This window comes from Erythrolamprus reginae, chromosome 1 (genome assembly GCF_031021105.1).
Source record: "Erythrolamprus reginae isolate rEryReg1 chromosome 1, rEryReg1.hap1, whole genome shotgun sequence".
NCBI lineage: Eukaryota > Metazoa > Chordata > Lepidosauria > Squamata > Dipsadidae > Erythrolamprus > Erythrolamprus reginae.
Window position 1 is genome coordinate 209,568,192 of NC_091950.1, and position 22,655 is coordinate 209,590,846.

At 38.1% G+C, this 22,655-nt stretch overlaps 2 protein-coding genes across 5 annotated transcripts in view; one reads left to right on the top strand and one right to left on the bottom strand.

The window, feature by feature from the left end:
* Positions 1-12,243, top strand: part of RFTN2 (raftlin family member 2) — a 36,031-nt gene extending 23,788 nt beyond the window's left edge. For all 3 annotated transcript variants that reach the window (XM_070737695.1, XM_070737714.1, XM_070737704.1), the window contains 2 exons: positions 5,398-5,476; positions 11,564-12,243. In XM_070737695.1, the coding sequence (XP_070593796.1) occupies positions 5,398-5,476; positions 11,564-11,830 (346 nt within the window). In that variant the 3' untranslated portion in view covers positions 11,831-12,243. The remainder of the gene's footprint in view (positions 1-5,397; positions 5,477-11,563) is intronic.
* A 5,037-nt stretch (positions 12,244-17,280) lies between these two features.
* The window catches only part of LOC139156471 (MOB-like protein phocein), a 37,303-nt gene continuing 31,928 nt past the window's right edge, over positions 17,281-22,655 (bottom strand). For both annotated transcript variants that reach the window (XM_070732112.1, XM_070732110.1), the window contains 3 exons: positions 21,428-21,507; positions 21,229-21,340; positions 17,281-19,485 (listed from right to left, as the gene is read on the bottom strand). In XM_070732112.1, coding sequence (XP_070588213.1) covers positions 19,354-19,485; positions 21,229-21,340; positions 21,428-21,507 — 324 coding nt within the window. In that variant the 3' untranslated portion in view covers positions 17,281-19,353. The remainder of the gene's footprint in view (positions 19,486-21,228; positions 21,341-21,427; positions 21,508-22,655) is intronic.

The window sequence follows — 22,655 nt, forward strand, 5'->3', positions numbered from 1 at the left end:
TTGAAATATTTTATAACCAAGGGACTGTTGCAGGAAATAGCATTTTACTCATTGTGTAGCATGTAGTAAATAGCATGTGGAGTAATGAATAAACAAAACTCTATAGTATTTTTGGAGTCATAATAAATAGCAGTCCTTTGTGAAAATAAGCCATGCAAAGATGGATGTGGATCATTAACTATAATTTTTCTACAGATAGAGGGGGAGAGCTCTCATCACAGCTGCAAAATGTGACCAAAGTCAAATGCCAACTAGCTATTCAGTATGCATACCTATGTCCATATATGCCTGCACACACACACACACACACACACACACACACACAGACAATCCTGTTTTTTATGCCAGGTTTGGAATTATTATTAAGTCCACATATACTAATATTTTATTGTATCAAACTGGATTAAACAATTCACATAGTCTAAAGTCCCTTGAACTATACAAAAAAAAGCAATACAAATACAAAACTTATTTTTATCATATGCAAATAAAGAAAGATTAGTCCACAAAGAGGGCATTCATTTCTTATGAATTGAAGATTTCTGAACGTAAGTATTTAGTAGGAAAAAGAGGAAATAATAAAATTTATAAAAGGCAATTAAATCTGTTTTTCTTAGCTAGTCTTCTGAAAAAAACTTCCAAAGATAAAATGATTTTCAAATATATTTTATTGATTTTATTTTATCTATACAATTTTTAGTCCACCCATCTTACCACAAAGTAACTCTGGGCAGCTTACAATATAAAAAATAAAAACTATGTAAGCTAAAAACATAAATAAGACAACACAAAATCCAAACTTTAGGAGCCAAGTAAAAGACAGGTAGGCCGGGAGCAGGAGGGAAGGAGGAGAGGTGGGGTCTGTTGTTATTTTATTTATTTATTTGCTTTGTCGAGATATAATAAGATTCATATACATGATACTAGTAAAAAAAAAATTTTAAAGAAACATTAGGACAGGGGATGGAAGGCAAGCTGGTGCACTTAATTAGCCACTTCCACTGTGATCCTCCCACATTGGAGCCCCAAGCTAAATGGCAGAGCAAGGTGTAAATTTTTGTACAACTAATGGGGAATTGATAATTTCTTACCTTATACACAGAAAAAATATTAATATAAATAAGACACATAGTACTATTGTCTTCCTGATAGTTTCTAAATCACTAACACCACAATCTACAAAATCAGATTTTTAAAAGTGTATTTTGAGCACTCGTTTTCTAAGGATTAGTTTAAGTTATCTATTTTTTCCTTAAACATATAGATGATCAGAAGGGAATCAATTCCATTCTAATACAATGTGTTAAGTAAGCACCCTTTCTTAATCAGCTATGGGGGTGGGGAGGGTGCTTTTTTTAAAAAAAAAGTTGAAAGCTTTCTTTATCAGCTTCTTAAAGCAAGTGATTCCAGCCCCCATTTACTGGCTGTGGACTATGTGAGCCTGCCAGCAATTGGATCAGCCACATGAATGGTACACAAAGTATTTGTGCACAAAGGAATCTGTAGCCTAGTAGCCTGCTTTGGGACATTCGCTGCTAAATGGGAGTCCTTGACGCATCTGGGAAATTTGTTATAAGTCTGGAAGATGTTATTTGGGTCAGTTTTAAAAGTGCAGTCCAAGTTACAGAATTAATTAAATCAAGTTTTTTTTTTTTTTAAAGGGACTGTCCGCCTGCCAGAATAGACTGCTAGGATTTCTGAATTATAAGCGTAGGGTAGTTACTTTCATTTTAAAAATTGAGGAAGTGCCGCACCAATTTGTGTGAAACAGTTTACGCTCACATTGTCATGCGACATTGCTCACGTGGCTAAAAAAAAAAAGAATAACATGTTTTTCAGTCTGCAGTTCTGTTTTTCCCACAGACTTCGAACTCTGACCTCAATAGGCAAGTGGAATATTAATAGCTTCTACTTTCTGCTAAATGCAGAGAACTTTTCCTTTGCATCAGTTCACACTGTTTGTTCATAGGATTACAGGAATATTAGCATTTCCCCCAAAACAACTCTTTAAATCCTGTAATTAGAAGAGTTTCTGTTTTCACAGGAAGATTTCCTGTTGTTCCTCTCCCTAAAGTAGACCCACCAATGTCAACTATTATAGAAAAGGATCCCCCCCCCCCAAAAAATAAAGATAATAGCAAGAAGAGCTACTGGAACTTCTCCCTTCTTATATATATGAAAGCACTTTTTTGCTTGTTCAAGGTTTAGGATGTCACCACATGGGCCATAGGATTCCTTGGATACCACTTTCCAGAAAACCCTTTCAAGGATTGGAAAATCCCAAGTGAACAAAGCTTTAGAAAAAGGATATTGGGCTATTTCAGAGGCAAGGCTTTTTTTTAAAGCACTCAGATTCTCCCAACTCTTGTCCACAATCCTGACCCTGGAGGAAATTTAAGATTTCCTTTGCAGTGAAAGGTGAAAGATGTCAGACATGGATGGAAGAGTACAAATGCTTCTCTGTCTTTAGATCTGCCATTTGGGATTTGGACATTTTAGCATGATTGTCAATTTGTCATCAATATGGTTCATATTATCTTTAGTAATTGACTATAACAGAAATCAAGGTGATATATCCTGTCAAAACAGCATATAATTTGATGCATTGTGTCATCTAGTCTTCCACTGCATTTATTTTTTTCTTGTAGTTATTCCAGTATGAAAATAAGCAGAACTATCAGTATAAATATAATTCTTACTGGTGAACAAGTCCAATGCCATTAAATATAATCTGCAAATAGCAAATTCAAAAGGCAAAGCCTATAATAAATATCTAGTTGCAGCAATGTGTTTTCTTCCTCATTTTTAGATCCAAGTCTACCTATATCTTTTGTTAAGACAAAATATAAGAAGAAAATTCAACGTATAAAACAGATCCTTTATATGTACTTTCTTTCCCTCCTTCATTGAAATGCAAGGCCAATCCCAACTTCATTCAGTTCAATTGTGTATTTATCCCCTGACATTTATCGTGTTCAGCATTTTAATAAGGTGAGGTCTATTTTAAAGTTCTTTAAAGCAGCTTCAGTCCTTCAGCATGGAGCATTTCTTTAAAGTTTTAGCAGTGAGTTAATGCCTTTGATGATTCTATGCTGTCACAACATAAAATAGGATATAGAAAGATGACTTGTTTCCAGAGAAATTCTTAACCTCACTCTTTTTTTTTAAAGCAGAAATATAACTGAGAAGTCCCTTGTCTTGTCTTTCTAATGTCATCCATGAGCATTCTCAATGACATCCCATGATGTTTACAAAGCTGATGATTGATTGTTGCTAATATCATTCACTGTATACTAAACCAATCTTCTAGATTAGCATTCACCAACATTTTGATGGTCTGCAGAAAAATTATTTGCATTTTTTATATTGCACTAAACCAGGGGTCTTGTGTTGCTGCAGAAAGACTCCGACTTCAGGGTCTTTTTGTGCAGGTCAGTGAGTGGGGAAGAAGTTCCAACTTGGGGTCTGTTTCATCCTCCTGGTACAGGGCTTTGGGCAAAGTGCCACTGGTGGGGAAGAGCCAGAGGACCTTATTCCAGTGGGATGCATCATGGCCTGGAACTGCTGACCATCTCAGCCCACTGAAACACCAGGCGCTGGTACCTGGCCTTGCACTGCCGCGGGTCTTCCTTCTGCTTGGAAAGCCTATGCTCTTAGTCCTCAGTGAAGTGCTTCTGCTGAGCCTCCTTCTCTATCAGATCCAATTTGAACTGAGACAGCTGTTTTGCCAACTCTTTCTCATGATGGCTGCTTAGCTACAACAACTGCTTCCTGTTGGGGTCCTAAGGAACCCGGGTGGGGAAGCTAGGAGTGGCTGGCAGGGATGGGCAGGAAAGGCTGGCAAGGTGCCTGTCAACATGAGTGGCATCCAGTTGGCCCCACCCATCCAGTCCACCTAGTCATGCCCACCCGGTCTTTAGGAACATCATATTAGAGGTCCACGGGATTTAAAATTATGAATTTAGTGGCCCCCAAGGTTCAAAAGGTTGGTGACTCCTGCTCTAAATCACTGTTTGCAGAACAGGAGATTCATTGATCAATTTTGAACAAATTAATCCTGGTGAGAATTTGGTTAGTTGCATTGATAAACTATCAGGAAAAACAAGGGCTGCAAGGCTAAATGAAAAATCATCCTGGAAGACAATTGAACAAGCCATTTTGCTATTGTTGCCAAAAGCAAAACATCCCCTTCAAAACAAAAACAAATCAACAAAAAAGCTGTCTATGTGTTCATGAGGAAATGGGAATGTCTGGAGGCAAATTTAACTTTTGGGGATGAACTTAATAACAATGAAGCTCACATAGTGTGCCAAACCAAACTAAACACACTGCATTGGTTCTTTGCACAATATGTGGGTCCAGATGATTTGACAATACTTAGAATGAAGGAAGCTCTTTCAAGACAGACAGATGTTGTAATAATAAGGTAAGTGTAACCAAATTCTCACCAGGATTAATTTGTTGAAAATTGATCAATGAGTCTCCTGTTCTGCAAACAGTGATTTAGAACAGGGGTCACCAACCTTTTGAACCTCAGGGACCACTAAATCCATAATTTTAAATCCCATGGGCCTCTAATAGGAAGCTCTTTCAAGACAGACCGTTGTTGTAATAATAAGGTATGTGTATGTGTCACATTTATGAAATTTTAAAAATACGTTAATGAAAACAAAAGTGCTGCCATAAAATATTCATCAAGATCATTAATTCCAAGGTCAAATATCACTTGGACATATTACCATTAGGAAAAGCTGTATGTACTATTTACATTAACAGATGTAACAAATTTGAGCATGACTAGCTGCTAATTGCACTGAGGATAAGGTAATTTTAGAGGACGCATTGCCTCTGAATACATTTTGCTAGTACATTTATTTTAAATATTAAGAGAAAATTTGCTTAGAAAAGTATAGTCAGTAATTTCATAAATATTATATGTTTATGTTCTGTAAAAAAATGTATATGGGACATTTTATTTCTCAATTATTCCAGAAAAATTAAAATATGATGGGATGACTTAAAAAACGTAAGGGGGAGATTGCTTGAGAACAATATATAAAGAAAATCATAAGCTACAAGACTTAGTATCCAGAATTTCTTTGTAGATAGGAAGAACAGGCTCTTGATGGCATATCTGAGATTCTTCCTTTGCTGAAATAGCATATGACTGAATCTGTTATGACTGAAAGAAGTACTGTCTCTTTTACTGGATGCTAAAATAAAAGCAATACTGTATATAAATAAATGTGTTAAAATACATGCACAAGGATGTTTGTTGTATATGGCACCTCACTAATATCATCCAGTTTCGGCCTCATTAATTCCAGTGAATACTGTAGAATATGAAGAAAACCAGAGAAAGACAGAATTTTAAAAACAATTTCTTTAATGTTTCAGTGAAGGCAATCTAGCCACTAAGCAAGTTGTTTTCCTTCAGCGGCCAGCTATGGGGAACCCAGCTGTCCAGATATCTGAGGTAAGAATAACAATCTGAAATAATCTCTGCTTGCTGACTGAAAAACCACTCCTGTGTCTTGCCTATCACGTAAAGGGGCAATAGCAATAGCATTTAGTCTTATATACCACCTTCACAGTGCTTTTACAGCCCTCTCTAAGCAGTTTACAGACTCAGCCTATTGCCCCCAATGATCTAGATTCTCATTTTACCCACCTCGGAAGAATAGAACACTGAGTCAACCTTGAGCCAGTGGTGAGATTTGAACTGCTGAACTACAGCTAGCAGTTAGCTGAAATAGCCTGCAGTGCTGCATTTCATTCTGTCGGGCTCTCTAGTAGACTCCTCCCAAAAATTCACAGGTACAAATTTCAGATACACACACGTTTGAAAATTCAAAACAATGTTCTTTATAATGAAAATTCACTTAAACCAAGCCCTCTTTTGGTATAGCACAGAGCACTCATCTCCAAACAAACTGGTAATTTGTACAGGTCCCTTATCAGTTCTGTGATACTTAGCTTGCAGCTGTGAGGCAATTCACAGTCCTTCTTCTTTCACAAAGTGAAACACACTTTGCTCTGGTTTAGTTTCAAAGTGAGGAAAAATCAGCACACAAAAGGTCAAAGTCAGTAAAGCAGTCACGAAACACAAGGATCAGATAATCCTCCACAATGGCCAAACCCACAGGCTGCTATTTATAGCAGCCTCACTAATTACCACAGCCCCACCCAACCACAGGTGGCCTCATTTTCTTTGATAATAATCTCCCAGTTGTTGTTGCCTATGCATCACTCTCCGCATGCGTGGCTGTATCATTAACTCTTGTTCTGAATCCAAGGAGGAGCTAGATAATTGATCTCCTTCTGAGCTGTCTGCCCCACTCTCCTCCTCCCTGTCACTCATGTCTTCTTGGTCAGAGGAGCCTTCATCAGTAGATTCCACCGGGGCAAAACAGGCCTTCAGCATGTGGATGTCTCCCCCACATCCACAGTCCTTGGGGCAGGAGCTGGGGCAGAGCTAACCACAACACACTCTAACTGTGGCACCCCGGCAAACAGTTCATGTGGGCAAAGGGGTTTCAGAGAATTCAGAGGGTTAATTAGCACAAGCAGAGAGGATGTGTAGTGGTACAGGTCAGCTGTCTCCCTTGAATGTGCTTTCTTTCATTTTCTTCCTTGAACTTGCTAAGTATAATATACTTATACAATCTAACTTACTCTCATGTATCCTGCAAAACCATATGAAGCTCTTAGGCATGCTTCGGGAGTCTGCAACACGGGGCGGATTCCTCTTACCTTCTGTTGTGCATGGACCATGAGGTGTGCACATGCCCCTAGTGTGTGTTTGCTTCCATACATGCGCAGGAAGCAAAAATGCACCGAAATCTCACATGTGCAAGCGCCTCCTTGCGCGATTTTGCTTCTGCACACGTGGTCGCACGCAAATTGTGCAATCTGGTGGCTGCTACTGGTGCGGCGTCGCCTACCACACTGGTAGCCACCCACTATTGCTGCAACACCTATATAAATAACAATATCTGAAAGAACTCCATTAGTACTGAAAGCAGCTTTTTTCCCCGCACCATTATAAAGAGCTCATTGTGTAGAGTTATGCAATTACTAGGATGAGCTATGTGACAAATTGTTATCCACTTCCTTGTGAGATAAAAAGGACATTGAAAACGAAAGATTCAGCGTAGTTTGCCAAAGTGATGTCCTTGGATGATCTTTTGCCTGTTTCCTTATGCATACTGTCCATTATTCAGCTTTTTTAGCAGGATGTGGTGAAACTAATAACTCTTTTATTTCTGGCTTACCCTCACGGTCTCTGTGTAGAGTCCTAAGGGTCAAGAACTGATTAACATTTTTTTTCTTACAAGGCATCTCGCTGCATATTCCTGGGTCCTCTCTCTGTACTGTTGCATCGGATCCTCCCTCCGTAAATCTTTTTTGGAATTTTGTATTTTGAGATTTGGCAGTTATTTTATGTCATGAAAGAGAAAAGGATCAAAGGAAATGGCCACAAAGGACTGTTAATGATTGATTTTTTTTCTTTATTCATTTTCTCTCTTTTCTTCCCTAAAGCAGTCCTGGCAACAAGTATGGTAACTAAAAATGCCTAAAGCCTGAAAGTGTTTGGGGGGGAGGGAGAAAATACAAGTTGATCACTTCCCCAGGGCAGCCCCCTCCCTTCTCAAACTTTTTTTGAAAGGCTCCCCTGAAGAGGGTGAGCTATTATGCTAAGTAAGGGCAGAAAAGCAGTTTATTTCATGTTTCATGAAAGAGGCCTACATCTCTTTAAACATTTCTTTTTCCTGATTTTAAAATTATATTTCTTGGGGTGGGAGTGAAGGAAATTAAACAGATGGAAGGGACAGGAAGGCAGTTCACATGCCACATTTTTGTAGATTAAATCCATTGTTTCAGAAAATACATAAATATTTTCAGACACTTTTATTATTATTGTTGTTGTTGTTGTTATTATTATTATTATTAATAATAATAATAATTAGATTTGTATGCCGCCCCTCTCCGAAGACTCGGGCCGGCTCACAACAATAAAACAATATACAACAAATCTAATAATTTAAATGTCACTAAAAAACCCTTATTAAAAAGCAAAAACATACACACAAACATACCATGCATAAACTGTATAGGCCGGGGGAGATGTCTCAATTCCCCCATGCCTGACGGCAGAGGTGGGTTTTAAGGAGTTTACGAAAGGCAAGGAGGGTGGGGGCAATTCTAATCTCCAGAGGGAGCTGGTTCCAGAGGGTCGGGGCCGCCACAAATGAGGCTCTTCCCCTGGGTCCTGCCAGACGGCATTGTTTAGTCGATGGGACCTGGAGAAGGCCAAGTCTGTGGGACCTAACCAGTCGCTGGGATTCGTGCGGAAGAAGGCGGTCCCGGAGATATTCTGGTCCGATGCCATGAAGGGCTTTATAGGTCATAACCAACACTTCGAATTGTGACCGGAAACTGATCGGCAACCAATGCAGACTGCGGAGTGTTGGTGTAACATGGGCATAACTAGGGAAGCCCATGATTGCTCTCGCAGCTGCATTCTGTACGATCTGAAGTTTCCGAACACTCTTCAAAGGTATCCCCATGTAGAGAGCGTTACAGTAGTCGAACCTTGAGGCGATGAGGGTATGAGTGATTGTGAGCAGTGACTCCCAGTCCAAATTGGTGCACCAGGGGAACCTGGGCAAATGCCCCCCTCACCATAGCTGAAAGATGGTTCTGTAATGTAAGCTGTGGATCGAGGAGGACGCCCAAGTTGCGGACCCTCTCTGACGGGGTCAATAATCCCCCCCAAAGGTTATGGACGAACAGATGGAATTGTCCCTGGGAGGCAAAACCCACAGCCACTCCATCTTATCAGGGTTGAGTTTGAGTCTATTGACACCCATCCAGAACCTAACAGCCTCCAGGCACCGACACATCACTTCCACTGCTTTGTTGACAGGACATGGAGTGGAGATGTACAGCTGGGTATCATCGCCGTACTGATGATACCTCACTCCATACCCCTGGATGATCTCACCCAGCGGTTTCATGTAGATATTAAATAGTATTCCTAGAATGTCTCAATTAAGTATTTCTTTGTAAAGTACTTTTTACAGCAATAGCAACAGCACTTAGATATGTTTCATAGTATTTTACAGCACTCTCTAGCAGTTTACAATGTCAGCACATTGGCCCCAGCAATGTGGACCCTCATTTTATGACATCAAAAGAATGGAAGGTTGAATCAACCTTGAGGCAGTCAGGATTGACATCCTGTCAATGGAATGCAGTTTGCCTGTAATACTTAATTCTAACCTCTGTACCACTATGTTTCTAAACAGACTACTGTGTTTTCTTGAAAAATAGGACCCTGTCTTAAAGCTTTTTGCACCCTGAAATAAGTGCTTGGCCTTATTATTAGATGTCTTATTTTGGGGAAAACAGGGTAAGATTTAAATTGCTGAGCAATATCGCATTGCAATTGTCTCAATTAATTGTGCTGAGACTAAACTTTAAAATATTTGGACTTTAAAAAAATATAATACACTAAGCATACAGCAACCACTGTAAAAAAATAACTCTACTTGATTAAAACAAGTTTATAAATCTATAATATTGTACTACTCATTTAATGTATTAGTTTCTAAGCTTTTTTTACAGAAATATTATACAGAAATATCACTGAATTAACTGTATTATGAGAGCAACAGAAGATTAAAGAAGGACCATTAAAAACATTTGATCAAAAAACTGCTATTAAATTGCTATTTAATAACTACATGAAGCTACTGGGCGGGATCATCCCATGGCATGGGGTGAAGTATCATCAGTATACTGATGATACCCGGTTATACATCTCCGCCCCATGCCGATTTAGTGAAGTGGTGGATATGATATGCCAGTACCTGGAAGCTCAGTACCTACAGGCTCAGACTCAACCCAGACAAGACCAAGCGGCTGTGGGCATTCCCTCCTAAGGACTTTTCGATCTGTCCGTACATTGTTCTGGGGGGAAGATTTTGTCCCCCTCAGATAGGGTGCGCAACTTTGGTGTCCTCCTGGACCCACAGCTGAGTTTTGATCATCACATTTCAGCTGTGGCCAGGGGGACCTTCGCCCAGGTTTGTCTGGTACACCAGTTGCAGCCCTACTTGGACCAGGAAGGTCTCCGCAGTCACTCAGGCTCTCATCACCTCCCGCCTTGATTATTGCAATGTGCTCTACATGGGGCTACCCCTGAAAAGTTTTTGGAGACTGCAAATAGTCCAGAATGCAGCTGCGAGAGCTGTTATGGGTGTACCTCTGTGCACCCATATAATACCTTTGCTCCGCGAGTTGCACTGGCTTCCTATTAGTCTCCGGGCACAATTCAAGGTGTTGATTATTACCTATAAAGCCCTACATGGCTCAGGGCCAGACTATTTACGGGACCATCTCCTGCCGCATACCTACCAGAGACCAATAAGAGCTCACAGAGTTGGCCTTCTCCGGGTCCCGTCGACTAAGTAATGCAGGTTAGCGGGACCGCGGGGGAAGGCCTTCTCTGTGGCTACCCCGGCTCTATGGAACCAACTTTCCCCCTGAAGGTTAAAAAAAAATCCATAACATTTTAACTGAACAATGTAAGTGTATACCTGTTTGGATGCATTAAACTTTTAATTTATCGTTTTAGATTCAAATTGTTTTGAGGGTACAAACATAATTGAAGTTGCTGTTTTGCTCTTTAAAATATCTGTCTGTGTATAATTATGCTGTTTAATTATAAATCACAGGTGTGATATGCAATTCAAAGACATTTTCCAATTCAGACTTTATTTTAGCTTTATTTTAGGGGGAAAGGCATTTGCTAAAATAAGGAGCAAGCAAGAAAATTGTTTGAAAATCTTGTACAGCAGTAGCTGAGGAAGTAGCATGACCTAGCCAATCTTGTGTTGGATCAGACCTAAATAGCATCAACTCTGATTTATATTTGGAAGGGACGGGAGATTACTAGGGAACCCCAGGCTGTCTCCTAAACAGAGAAGTTGAAGAACATCCCACAAAACACTGTAAGTTTGGTAATAAAATAGATATGAAGTTACTAGGAATCAAGCTCACTATGAAAGAATATTTACACTACATACTAACACTGGAAGCTTAATTTAGAGTTTTATTTAAAAATCCCCTAAGAACAAGCATTGTTTAATGTATACAAAACAGGACTAGGTTAAGGCTCCAGCAACCCTTGGGGTTCTATGCTGAAGTGCCAGATTTATAGCCTGTTTATTCCAACTATAGGATAGGAATGCTGTGCAGACATTGGCAGAATCCTCTCTATTCAACATCTAAAATCTTTTCAATCTCCTGGGAACTTGGCAGGGCTCTGTACTTGCTATACATAATTATTGAAGACAGGGGATAAGGAACTACATTTCATAATTGGATTTGGTTGTAGAAATGCACAATAGATGTCAAAGCTTGCTTTGTAAAAACAGCTACTGTTTTGGGAAAAAAATGTAAATTCGACTTTCAACCAGCCATTCTAAAACCCCAGCACATATTCAGAATGATCCCTGACTACATCAACTATAAATTAGGTTCTTTTTTATTTCAGAAAAAAACTACTAAGCAATTTGGAGAAGAAAAGTTGAACATAAGAAGTGGAAACATTGGATCAGACACAGCTGCTTCTCAGCTTGTCCAACACATGCCACCTACAGAGGAATTCCATATAGCACCTTCTCCAGAGTGTTGGCCCAAGGATGAATCTGCGCAGTATGGAAGCTTCCCTGCATTCAAAAGCAGCGATGGCATGCTTAGAGAACTGGAGGAAGGACAGTTTGACCAAGAAGATGGAGTCGCTCAAGTTACTTGTATGTGACCAGAAAATTACTAAGAGGAACCTATAGGTATTTTTAATGTAAAAATGTAATATTTTATTAATATGCATAGGCGTAATTGTGTTTCCTCATAAACAGGTACATGCTGGGAGTCATTTTTGCCACCTGCTTTGAGGAATCTATGGAACTATTTCTATTGCATTTATAGAATTATTAACTTGTACATTAGGTCAATTGTATTGGTATGTTACATTCCTAGAACAATGCTATAAACTGCTGGTGGCCCTCTTTGCAATCTTTCTAGCAACTGGAAACAGCTATAGATGAGCTGTTGATTTTTGCCCTATTGCAAAGCGTAACCTTTTCTATAGTGTGACAATATGATGCAATGCTACTACTATACCGTTGTAAACATAACAAGGATTAAGAATAAATTAAAATGTTTTCTAAACAAGTATGTCATTATTGATCTTCACTTTTATTCTTTGTTTTTAAAATACTAAATTTCGAATTGTGATCATAAAACCTTTTGCTGAAATATCTGAGAGTGCTTTGTAAGATGAGATTGTTGAGAAGTTGAAGAAATAAAGCTTTACCCAAATGCCTTTAGATTCTGTCCTGGGAAGGCATGAGAGAGCTCTTTTGTAAAGCTAATTATTAATTTTAAATGTATTGCTTCAATCTGGGGAAGGAAAAATGATCAGAGCAGGCAGAAAGAAAGGGAATTTAACTACTGCTATATAAATGGGGGTATTTTGTCTGTATGAATCCTCGCTTGAGGATTTTTCCTTAGATGTACACCAGGGAAGAAAATTACATGAGTTCTTTGTGCTCTAGGCATTACCTATCAGCACCTTTACCACTGAACATGATTTTAAAATTACTTCTGCTATGTGCTATGTTCCTTCTTGCTTCAAATGTTCTAACATCTGTAGTGATGAAAACCTTTGAAAGGCTAGTCCTGTCCCACTTGAAAACCATCAGAGACCCACTGTTAGACCCCCTGCAATTTGCATACCGAGCAAACAGAACAACAGAGGATGCTGTTAATAGGGCTCTGCACTACATCCTACAAACATCTTGAATCTCCAAAGACCTGTGCAAAGGTCCCCTTTGTAGACTTTAGTTCAGCATTCAATACCATCATTCCAGACACTCTTCTAACTAAACTGAACCAGCTAGTGGAACCTGACCACACTTGTAAGTGGATCATAAGCTTCCTAACAAATAGGAGGCAGCAGGCAAAGCTAAGCAGAATCACATCAGATACCTGTACAATTAGGATAGAGGGTCTCCACTTCTCTCTATATACCAATGACTGCATCTGTAACAATCCATCTGTTAAACTACTGAAGTTCGCAGATGACACAAGTGATTGGACTCATTCGAGACAATGGTGAATTCGCATACAGACGGAAGGTTGAACAACTAACCTTGTGGGGTAATCAGAACACTCTGGAACGGAATACACTCAAAACCATAAAAATGGCGGTAGACTTTAGAAGAAACCTGCCAATACGTCCACCTCTTACAATACTAGATAACACAGTATCAATAGTAGAGACATTCAAATTTCTAGATTAGACCATGTCGCAAGAGCTAAAATGACACATAAAGTCAAAAACGTCATCAAAAAAGCACAACAAAGAATGTTCTTTCTGCACCAACTCAGAAAGTTCAAACTGCCCAAGGAGCTGCTGATATAGAGGAATCACTGAGTCTGTCATCTGCATCTCCATAACTGTCTGGTTTGGCTCTGCAACCCAACAAGACAAATACAGACTTCAAAGATAATCAGAACTGCAGAAAAAACAATTGCTACCAACCTGCCTTCCTTTGAGGACCTGTGTACTACACAAGTCAAAAAGAGGGCTGTGAAAATATTAACAAACAACTCATATCCTGGACACGAACTGCTTCAACTCCTATCTTCAAAACGATGTTATGGAGCACTGCACACTGGAACAACTAGACACAAGAGCAGTTTTTTCCTCTAACACCATCACTCTCCCTCAACACTGTCAAACTGTTTACTAATTTGCATTACTATTAATCTTCTCATCGTTCCCATCACCCATCTCCTCCCATTAATAACTGTATGACTGTAACTTTGTTGCTTGTATTCTTACAATTTATATTGACTGGTTCCTAATGATTTGATTGCTTATTTGTACCCGGACTATAATTAAGTGTGGTAAGTTATGTTTCTTGACAAACTTATCTTTTCTTTTAAGTACATGAAGTGCATATGCACCAAGACAAATTTCTTGTGTGTCCAATCACACTTGGCCAATAAATAAAAAAATTCTATTCTATTTTTATTAAAGCTGAATAAATGATAGCCTAACCAAGGAACTTTCTTTATTGAAAGCAGACCATGTATCCCTGTCCTGATATTAAATCTGAGAATAATTTACAGTGGTCTCTATTTCCCATCTGCAATGGGGCCACTTTGAAAACAGGTGGTCAAATTCCAATCTCTCCTATATGCCTGACCATCTGCTGCTGTAATCACATAGTAGGAATTTGTCCAACATAGCTAGAGTTAGCCGCTCACTCCAGTATCAGACCATTTTTTTCAGTAAATGCTTACCGCTGACTCTCCAACTGTGTTAAATTGGGAGATTAAAATGTTCCTTAGTGGACATATGCTTTAGGCAGAGTACCACTATGCCAAACATTCATCTAAACCTCCACATGAACCTCAGCTGCCATAGTCAGAACATTAAAGACCAAATGTTGCTTTAAAATATACTGCTCCATTTTATCCTTAAACTGCACAAGTAAACATTACAGTAACACAAATCCAACATTAGGATTGGGATTGAAATTTTGCATGGCAATTACAAAACTGAAGGTAGAGCAATTAAGACATTCCTATATACCAGACCATCCAAGTAAATAGCTTATAAATCCGAGAGTGAAAGTTCGTTTTCCAAACTTGTGGGTTGGTCAGACGTCAGAGAACAAACCTTCACCTTCATCCTACACCCGAGGTACAGATATTCACCACTATCCAACACCCGAGGTACAGATATTAGAACAAAGAATGTTCTTTCTGCGCCAACTCAGAAAGCTCAAACTGCCCAAGGAGCTGCTGATACAGAGGAATCATTGAGTCTGTCATCTGGACCTCTATAACTGTCTGGTTTGGCGCTGCAACCCAACAAGACAGACACAGACTTTAGAGGATCATCAGAATTGCAGAAAAAACAATTGCTACCTGCCTTCTATGGTGAACTGCACAAGTCAAAAAGACAAAAATACTGCACGAGTTAAAAAGAGGGCTGTGAAAATATTTAGACACCTCACATCCTGGACACAAACGACTTCAACTCCAACCCTCAAAATGATCCTATAGGGCACGGCACACCAGAACAACTAGATACAAGAACAGTTTTTTCCTGAATATCACCACTCTGCTAAACAAATAATTTCCTCAACACTGTCAAAACTATTTACTAAGTCTGCACTATTTATCATCATTCCCATCACCCATCTCCTCCCACTAATGATTGTATGATTGTAACTTTGAAACTGTATCCTTTTACAATTTATATTGACTGGTCCCTAATATGATTTGATTGCTTATTTGTACCTGGACTATGGAGTAAAATACACTGACAGCATATGCATAAAGACAAATTCCTTGTGTGTCCAATCACACTTGGCCAGTAAAATATTCTATTCTATTGTCTATTTGCAGGAATATCTTCTTTTACTGACGAATCAGATAGTATCTTTATAACCATTCCTAAATCGATAACAATATATTGTTTTCATTATTCTAATATACGGATTAATTACTCTTTAAGTCTATAAGGGCATAATTACAGTACTAGGTTTCAATCATTCTGGGTATTTATTTAGTTGTATTTGATTTCAATAGGCACCCATTAATATGAGTGATTTGAGGAGGCTTAAAAAAAATACAAAATAAATATACATGGTTGCTGAGTAGAACTATTATCATGGTTGATAATGCAGCCAAGAAATGGGGCCCTTAATTCACTTGACGTTGCAGACCCAAGCACACAAGCAACTCTACACGGCCTTACAAAAACCCAAGAGGTTCGTTCGGGTCATTCTGATCTGTAAAGGGAGAATATTTATTTATTTATTTATTTAATTTATTCCATTTTTTTTAATGCTGCCCTTCTCCTTAGACTCAGGGCAGCTTACAACATGTTATGCCCACAAACATATTGCCCCCACAATCCGGATCCTCATTTTACCCACTTGGAAGGATGGAAGACTGAATATTCTAGAAAGAATAGAGAACTACAGCAGAGAAGGCATGTCTCCTGGTCCTTTTCACCTGACATTCCTTAGCTAACATGACCTGTAACAGACCCAATCTACCAGAACAAATTGGACTCATAAAAGCAATTGAGAGAAGACAGTCTCTTAGGTAACCCATCCCTAACCTCTAAAGGACTTTAAAAATGATATGGAATGTAGAAAGAATGCAGCCCAAAGAGGCAGCAAAGCAAAGCATGAACTCTAGTCAGAAGACAGTAAAAATTGTCTATAGTAATGCAAGTGTTGCTTTAGTTTAGCATGATTTCTGCCTATATGTGAGGAATACTCAGAAGTAACATGTTTTTCTTGGGTTTAGGGTGTCTGACAGATTAATAACACTTCAATTGCACCCAGAAGCCAATACTGCTTATATAGCAATGATTTAAAACTGGTCAAAATCAATTTTGATCAATCAACTCAATTTTCTTCAATACAATATCCATATAAAAAGGTGATTATAGCTTTATTTTTAAAATGTTATCCGATAGCCAGATGAATCATGTTCCCTCTTACAAGTATTCGCTTTCACCTCAACAAGTATTGCTACAAGTTGAATGTAATAAAAATTAGAAATGTTCTTCCTTTGGAACCTACTGATCTTCAAGCCTTTTAAGTTAACTTCAATTAAACTTGTTCATAAACATGTTCTGTTCATACAGAATCATCTTACCTCTTTGACTATAGTAGCAAGCACCAGAACTGAAATATTGGACATAGTAATTACCTATTAATATCTATATTGGTGGGAATCAAGAGGGTTATTCATTGACTTAATAAGTTATACTAGCAACGAAAGTTATTACTTGGTCTTTTCTTTAGACTGCCTTAGGTTATTAAATCACATGTGCCCTGGGGCTCATTTAACTCCATGGAAAATTATACTGGGTCTTATGCATTGCTTCAATGACATACAGTAGTATATTTTGAATATCTTCAATATTCACAATTCAGAATTGGTATTATTCAAAACGACCTTAATACTCCAGTGTAAAATTTGTTTTAGAAATGTACTCTTTGCTTTCAAAAGACTTAACATGCTTTCAGGTTAAAGTTTAGTAAACATTTCACCCAGCTATTAAGACATATCTCTCATATGTTACAATCAGAGCATAGAACTTAAGTGTGGAGTACTGTATTTTTTTGACATCGGAATGCTCTTAACAAAGGTAACCATCATTTTGCAGCCCAATTTTTTTTGGAAAAAGAAAAATTTTAATTGCAACCTCTACTTTTTACAAAGTATTTCAAAAGACAAACATAGCTCAATTTCCCTATAATGCAGAATGTAAGTTAAACCCTCAATATATTTAGCATACAAATTCAATAGTTCACTTAAGCTTAATGAAGTTCTATAGTATCAGGCAGGCACATGTGCACACACATTAGAGGTACTCAAGTCAACAGCATTAAGAAATGTAATGTAATTGTAGGCCATTTACAGAACTTTGATTATAGTGCAGACAAATCAGATTTATTAAGATCAAAATCAGTTTCCACCACCACCACCAAAGGCATGTATTGGAAGAAGGAGATATGTTAAGATTTTATTGCAGCCTCAAAATTAGTGCTTACTGACATTTGTCTGTTAACTGGAGGCTACATTCAAATATAGAATGCCAATTGCATCTTGTAACCCCTGAAACGTAACTCCTCAACCACATGCTCTAATCAAATTACACATGGGCATAATTGCTGTTGCTAAGAACCACCTGATGTGATGACCCTGTTGACCATTAAAACCATTCCAAAATAGATAATAAAAGCAATTGAAGAAGCCAAATCTGTCAGTCAAGTGAAGAACTTTCAACGTCCAAGAATATCCCTTTAGCAGTTTCACTCAAAGTGTCTATCATCTGCTATGAAGTATCCAAGTACTGTATCTTTTTAAAAGATTCCCTTTCTGTTAGAGCAGCAATCTTGATACTCTATGGGACCAATTCATAATATCTTATATGCAATTAAGGCAAGAACATTATGTGCTCTGAAACCAAGTTATGAATAGTAGGAAATAAACTAGTTTGACCACATAAGGGCAAACAAACCTATTTCAAAAAATAAAGGGACATCTTTGATAAGAAAAGATCAGCCTTCATTACCTAAAAGTTAAATCATCATACCAAATTTGACTGGACAGTGCTAGTGCTTTTAGATTTCTGTAATCATGTACATCCAATGTATAGAAGCCTATTATAATTGTCTTTTAAAAATATTTAGCTCTACAGCATTCAAAATAGTTTAAACTCCATTAAGTTCTTATTGAACTTTAGTGCTAAAGCAAATCTTAAGATGTAAGGAACATACAGTGGGATAGGGAACATAATTGTGGAATTCAATGACTAGCATACAAAACAGATAATATTCCGGCAATATTTGGATCAATAAAAACCACTTGCAAATGATGGATAAAACTTTTCCAAGTACATGGGACTCGTCCTACAAATGAGTAAGATTATTTTGGCACAATCTGCTGTAGTGTTAACATAAATGTTTAATGCGAGGTATAGTCTGTAAGCAATTACTATAAATATGCACAAGTATAAGCCACAGAGAACTTTACTGTAGGCCAGGAGAAAGCACACATTGTTTTATCCATTGGTGAGAAGTTCAGCTAGGGAATCTTTGCCTTAAAGGGATTGGACATATAATTATTTGTGGATATGCAGAAGCCTTCATTGATACAGCAAGGCAAGTCCAGAAAGAAACCAAAAGCGCTAGAATATACTTTTGGCAGTATAATAAAACCTACCATTTGGTATTAATACTGCAGTAACAAATATTTCAATATACATGTACTATAACAGGTTAGTTCTATATATGCATACACCCAAAAGCAAAACTAAATAAGGATTGTTTCCATAAAATACAAAAGTTAGAAACAACTGAAATGGACTTGCAAGCTTCTGAAGTGTCAAACTAAAGCTGAAGTTCCAACTTCATTAGAATGAAAAGCTCAGGTTTAAACTGAACATTGTTTGAAGACTAAGATCCAATGATTGTTTAGCAGCAATTTTACAGAACTGTAAATTCATTTATTAACAGGCAGTATAAACAGATAATTCTAATTTTATTTAAAAACCATGAGTGCCACATTGAATATACAGCTCATGAATAACTTAAAACCATATCCCATATTAAGAGGCAACGCACACAGCATACAAAAAGTATACTAAACAAAGCTCTAAGGATACATGATTGAGATTTCTAAAATTATATATACAGTACACAATGTTAATTATGTGTTCATTTCAGTCCCCGATACTCCTCATGCCTCACTTTCACCAGAAACTGAATTCTGCACTTCCTCTTCTAAAATTGGTACGATCAGGTTATCCTTGGACATCAAGTTATATTTCATCACAAATTTGGTAAACCGATGACATAAGAAAGTCTCATTCTGAGGATACAAAAAATGTTACAGATTAGAAAAGTACATGTTAATGCAGATTAAAATTACTCAGGGACATAAATTCCTTGATTGGGAGCATTATGTTGGCGGAGGATATAGAATATGATTTGTGTTGTTTTTTGTAGTTTTCTAGGATGTACAATAAAGCTACTTTTAAGATTTCTTTTCAACTAAAAAAGAAGGAACTACCTGATAAATGACAGAACGTGGAAATGTCTTCTTACAATGTTTCTTACACTATCTTTCACAAAACATCAGCACCCATAAAACATGAAGAGGTAGTTCCAAGACCCCAATTTTTAAATGGATTTTGGATCCTTTCAATTTCACTAACCAAATACAATCCCCTGAGCCTGAATGAAGAGATTTAACAGCACTGTATACTTTTCAAGATAAACAAATGTTATAGAAACCACAAGAAGAAATAAAAGACAAAGATATTAAAGGCACAAGAGAAGAAAATTTACCCCAATTCCATTCATTCCTTTCTACCATTGATTCCATGAAATCCATAAACTGCATGATTTTGTTATTTAAAATTTTCAGTGATTCAGCTTAAATACTTTCTGAATACATATTTGATTGCTCATCTTAGTATTCAAGCTATCTTCATTTTTTTAAACTCTTTTCAGCCACATATTCTTCTCATGTATTCTTTCCCACTAAATTAATTTTATGTTTTTTTCCTGACATATCTAACTCTCACTTCCATTGAACAAAAAGGACAAAAATTTTTTTTAGCCACTTGTTTGTTTGTTTCAATCTTTCAACATCTCTGAGCAAATTACACATTGCTATCTTTTTACTTTTTGCAACCTATCAGTACCACAAACACTTTGTACATTTACCATAAATAAGCAGCCAAGAGGACACTCCTATAATCATTCAATACACTCGGCTATTGGCCCATTTGTTTAACGTCACATTAAAAAGACTCAAAAGAAATATAATAAAAAGAACCAAAAATTTACAAAAATTATTAGTTTTTAAGATTAAAATACATTCAGGTTTTACAATCCTTTCTTCCACAATTTTTATGAAAATGCTTTTACAGTAAATAAGATTATCAAAATAGATTAAATGCATAAGGTTTTGATAAAGAAACTGCAAGACACACATACCTTCCCTAGAGTTTATGTTCAAATTGAAGAACATTTTGAAACCATAATAATTATACCATGCTGTCATAAAACACAGCAGCAACACTCAGTAGGCATGCACTCTAAACAGCCATTCCAAAGACACCAATATAAAAAATAGCAGACCAATAAAGCTATTCCACCATTACAATTTCTGGTACTAAATAAGAGCACAATCTAAAGATTTACTCAGAAATAAAATCCATGTATTCAGTTGTCCCAGTTAAAATTGCCCTTCCAAACATTTACAACCCAATCCTATCGGCATTTATTCACAAGTTAAGCCTCACATATACTGCTCAAAAAAATAAAGGGAACACTCAAATAACACATCCTAGATCTGAATGAACGAAATATTCTCAGTGAATACTTTGTTCTGTACAAAGTTGAATGTACACAACAGCATGTGAAATTGATTGTCAGTCAGTGTTGCTTCCTAAATGGACAGTTTGATTTCACAGAAGTTTGATTTACCTGGAGTTATATTGTGTTGTTTAAGTGTTCCCTTTATTTTTTTAAGCAGTGTAGTTCAATAGAGCATATTCTAAAATACATAGCTAGAGGACAATACTCTTTGTAATAAAGCACTTACTTCATATTCATCAAATATTTGACGATGATGAAAATATGCATGTGAAAATATTCTGTAAATCCTACGGCAAACTGATCCTAGCTTGGCTACAGATGATTCCTTTATACTAACCCTGCAAAAACAAGAATTTTTTGCTGCATTAAATATTCCCCTAATCCTCAATTGACAATAAGATTTCTATAATTGAGAAAATATTTACCTGCTGGGGAAATATTTATTGCTATTCAGAAGACATGCAGCACCATCCAGTGTATGTCTAGTGTAGTCAATGGCAGGACACTATGAAAAAAATAATAAAAGTATTGCATTTAGTATAGATAACGTTTTAATACTTTCAAATAATCTAAAACCAATGTATGAAAAAAAAAAATCATCCTTTCCAAATTCAATTCTTCACACAGCCATGAAATTCACTGGGCGATATTACTACTACAGTCATACCTCGTCTTACGAACCTAATTGGTTCCAGGGGGAGGTTCGTAAGACGAAAGGTTCGTAAGACGAAACATTGTTTCCCATAGGAAACAATGTAAAGTCAATTCATCCGGGCAACCAAAAAAACCCCCGCAAAAAAACTGCGTTTGGCGACTGCTGGGAAGCCGCGTGGCTATTTTAAAATGTACAGCCGGGCTGGGGGGCTTCCCAGCAACCTCCCGAACCCCGAACCCGGAAGTTCAGCAAAGGTTCGGGGTTCGGGAGGTTGCTGGGAAGCCCCCCAGGCCGGCTGTCACCTTTTAAAACAGCCGCGCGGCTTCCCAGCAGCTTCCCGAAGCCGAACGCCAAACCCGAACTTTCGCGTTCGCCGTTCGGCGACTGCTGGGAAGCCGCGCGGCTGTTTTAAAAGGTGACAGCCGGCCTGGGGGGCTTCCCAGCAACCTCCCGAACCCCGAACCCGGAAGATTGGGAGGTTGCTGGGAAGCCCCCCAGGCCGGCTGTCACCTTTTAAAACAGCCGCGCGGCTTCCCAGCAGCTTCCCGAAGCCGAACGCCAAACCCGAACTTCCGCGTTCGGCGTTCGGAGACAGCTGGGAAGCCGCGCGGCTGTTTTAAAAGGTGACAGCCGGGCTGGGGGGCTTCCCAGCAACCTCCTGAGTCGAACCCGGGGTTCAGAAAAATTTTGCCTCTTCTTACGAACTTTTTTCGAGTTGTGAACCGGCATTCGGGAGGCTGCTGGGAAGCCCCGCCGCCCGGCTGTCACCTTTTAAAACAGCCGTGCGGCTTCCCAGCAGCCTCCGAACGCCAGTTCGTAACTCGAAAAAAGTTCGTAAGAAGAGGCAAAATTTTTCTGAACCCCGGGTTCGTATCACGAGTTGTTCGTAAGACGAGGGGTTCGTATCTTGAGGTACCACTGTATAAGGAAAAATGAGGAATTGTCTTGTGCTCTTCAGTTGATCTGAATGGGAACAAAATAAATAACACTAAATGCCA